The 2877-nt window shown below is 66.6% G+C and overlaps 1 protein-coding gene across 1 annotated transcript; it reads left to right on the forward strand.

Moving 5' to 3' along the window:
- Positions 1-98: 98 nt before the first annotated feature.
- LOC123254326 (tRNA modification GTPase GTPBP3, mitochondrial-like) lies at positions 99-2668 on the forward strand (the record flags this gene model as incomplete). Its single annotated transcript, XM_044683368.1, has 4 exons — positions 99-242; positions 683-848; positions 1439-1705; positions 2190-2668. Coding segments are annotated over 4 exons (809 nt in total), but the record flags the coding sequence as incomplete, so codon positions are not given.
- Between the last annotated feature and the right edge of the window lie 209 nt (positions 2669-2877).

Raw genomic sequence — 2877 nt, forward strand, 5'->3', positions numbered from 1 at the left:
CCCCTCACTAGCACCCCCCCACTGGCCACTCCTCCCTGGCCAGCTCTGGCCCCTTCCCCATGGCTGCAGCTTGTATGACTACCCGTCTGTCCCTGCAGTGGACAGTGCGGTGGAGGGACTCCGGGAAGCCCTCGAGGCCCACCTGCGGGATGCCCGCCGGGGTCAGCGGCTCCGCTCGGGTGCCCACGTGGTCATCGCGGGCCCCCCCAACGCTGGCAAGAGCAGCCTCATCAACCTGCTGAGTGAGTGCGGGCAGGCGGCCCGGGTGGCCCTTTCTGGGGGAGATGCCGGAAGGAGGATGGAGACGGCCCTGCGAGCGGACCAGGAAAGCGGGGCGGCCCTCGCAGCTCCTGGGGCGTCAGAGGCCACCTTCGCACTCGGGCCTTCATGACGGGGGGCAGAAGGGGGAGGGAGACAGTGTCTGAGGGGAGACGAGTCCTGGGGAAGGTCCCCCCAAAAGCAGGGGCCTGAAAGGCCTGGCACCCCGGCCAGACGCCCTCCTTTTACACAAAGCCCTCCCGGGGAGCCGCTTGGTCCCTTCTTGGCCAGAGACGGCCCGGGGAGGAGGCGGTGGGGCCTGGGCAGCGGCCATCTTCCCTGGGGCGCTACAGGGGCGGCAGAGCCGGCTTTGGGCCGTGCCGGGGGCCGGACACTCTGCACTGAGCCCTCGCTCGTCTCCAAGGCCGCAGGCCAGTGTCCATTGTGTCTCCGGAGCCGGGCACCACGAGGGACGTGCTGGAGTCAGCCGTGGACATCGGGGGCTTCCCGGCCTTGCTCAGCGACACGGCCGGCCTCCGAGACAGCCCCGACCTGGTGGAGCAGGAGGGCGTCCGGCGGGCGCAGGAGAGGTGAGGCCGGGGGTTTCTGGGCTCCTGGCAGGAGCTTCTCCTTCTTGGGCCATCTTCCTGGTCCATTATTTTCCTGAGGGTCCCCCCCAGTCAGTGGGGCGGCGGGTGATCCCCTGGGCCTCGGCTGGACATCCCTCGCCCCGTGGAAGGCCCTGCGCCTGGGAGGGTGGCTGGGGGGATGGAGGGGGGGTCTTGGCCGCTTCTGGGCGATCGTGAGAAAGCCTTGCCGTCCGTCTTAGGAGCCATACTGTATGGGTGCCAAGGCAGAAAAGCAGTTAGCGCTGGGCGGTGGGGTGAGTGACTTGCCCAGGGTCACACAGCTAGGAAGAGTCGAGGCCTTAGCTCACCTCAGACGTTAAGCCTATAGTCAGTTGTCGCTGGTAGACCCTCCCCAGGACGGCCTTCACGCCTTGGCTCAAGAAGGCCCGAGTCCTGAGCGATGCCGGGATGACCACGAGGAGCCCGACGTTCAGACGGGGAATGATTTGCTCCAGCTAGTGGGCAGCGGGCTGGGGCCTCTCTTGCCACGGGCTGGCCCTTCCTCAAGGCCCCCGACAGCAGCTCCTCCCGCTTCCATCCCGTCCCCTCAGGCTGGCCGAAGCGGACATCGTGCTGGCCCTGGTGGATGCCACGGACTTGGCCTCGGACGCGAGCCGCCGCTTCCTGGAGACAGTGGTGACTCCTGGGGGCCCCTCCGCCTCCCCCCGCATCCTGCTGGTGCTTAACAAGGCTGACCTGCTGCCAAAGGGGGGGCCTTCTGGGGGGGCCGCCCTGCCCCCCCACCTCCTGCTGTCCTGCAAGACCAAGACCGGCCTGGAGGCTGTGCTGGCCGCCTTGAAGAAGGAGCTGGCTGCTGTGTGAGCCCCACCCCCGCCTGACCTTTGCCCCCATCCCGCCACTCTGACTCGCTCTGCTTCTGACTGAGCCCCCAATCTGTCCTTGTCCGTGGGAGCCCCTCCTTTTGACCAGTTTCTTTTGCAAAAGTTCTTTTAAACCCTCACCTTCCATTCTGGAATCAATTCTGGGCATTCCTTCCAAGGCAGGAGAGCGTAACACTTAGGCAGTGAGGGTGAAGTGACTTGCCCAGGGTCACACAGCTGGGAAGTGTCTGAGGCCAGATTGGATCCCAGACCTTCCCCCATCTCTGGGCCTGACTCTCCATCCACTGAGCCCCCCAGCCCCCTCCAAAGACTCAACCTCTGCCTCCCGTGGACGTTCACCCTCATGTCTTCCCTCCTGTGGGGCCGGGGTTCACCGTCAGGGTGGCCCTTATTCCTGGGAATCTCTGGGGAGACCATTCGGTCGGACTTGGAGCCCCCCAACCACGGCCCTCCCTTTCAGATGCGGCGATCCTGCCGTCGGACCCCCCGTCCTGACCCGGGCCCGGCACCGCCACCACCTGCAGAGCTGCCTCGAAGCCCTGCGTGGTTACGGGCGAAGCAGGGCCAGAGACCTGGCGCTGGCCGCCGAGGAGCTGAGGGAGGCCCGGAGGCAGCTGGGCCGCCTCACCGGGCAGGGCCGGCCCGACCAGATCCTGGAGGTCATTTTCCGGGACTTCTGCATCGGCAAGTGAAGCCTCCGGGAGGGACTCTGGGGTGGCAGGCCGGGGCCTGGGCTTTGTCTGGAGACGTGCTCTGCCCCCGGCCGGCCTGCCCGCACAGCCTGGGCTCTCCCCTGGGCTCTCCCCGCACAGCCTGGGCTCTCCCCGGCACGGCACGGGGGGCCTCCCGAGGAGGGAGGGAAGGGCCCGGGGCCTTCGGGAGTCTCCTGGAGCGGCTCTGCACTCAAGGCCTTTCCTTGGCCTGGACGGACGCCTGATAATAAACAGACTTTTTGAAAACTATGTTTGACTGAAATCCTTTGTTGCGTGTCACCTCCATCTCCCAGCGCAGCCCCTCCTCATCTCCTCATCTCCTGCCGTGCTGCCCCTCGTGGTAAAAGAGAAAAGAACGCAGACCTCGGCTTCCACACGGCCCATCGACACCGTAGGCCGCCCCGGGGGGAGGACGCCATGGGGAGGGGGCAATGG

Source organism: Gracilinanus agilis, unplaced genomic scaffold, assembly GCF_016433145.1.
Source record: "Gracilinanus agilis isolate LMUSP501 unplaced genomic scaffold, AgileGrace unplaced_scaffold19816, whole genome shotgun sequence".
NCBI classification, from domain to species: domain Eukaryota; kingdom Metazoa; phylum Chordata; class Mammalia; order Didelphimorphia; family Didelphidae; genus Gracilinanus; species Gracilinanus agilis.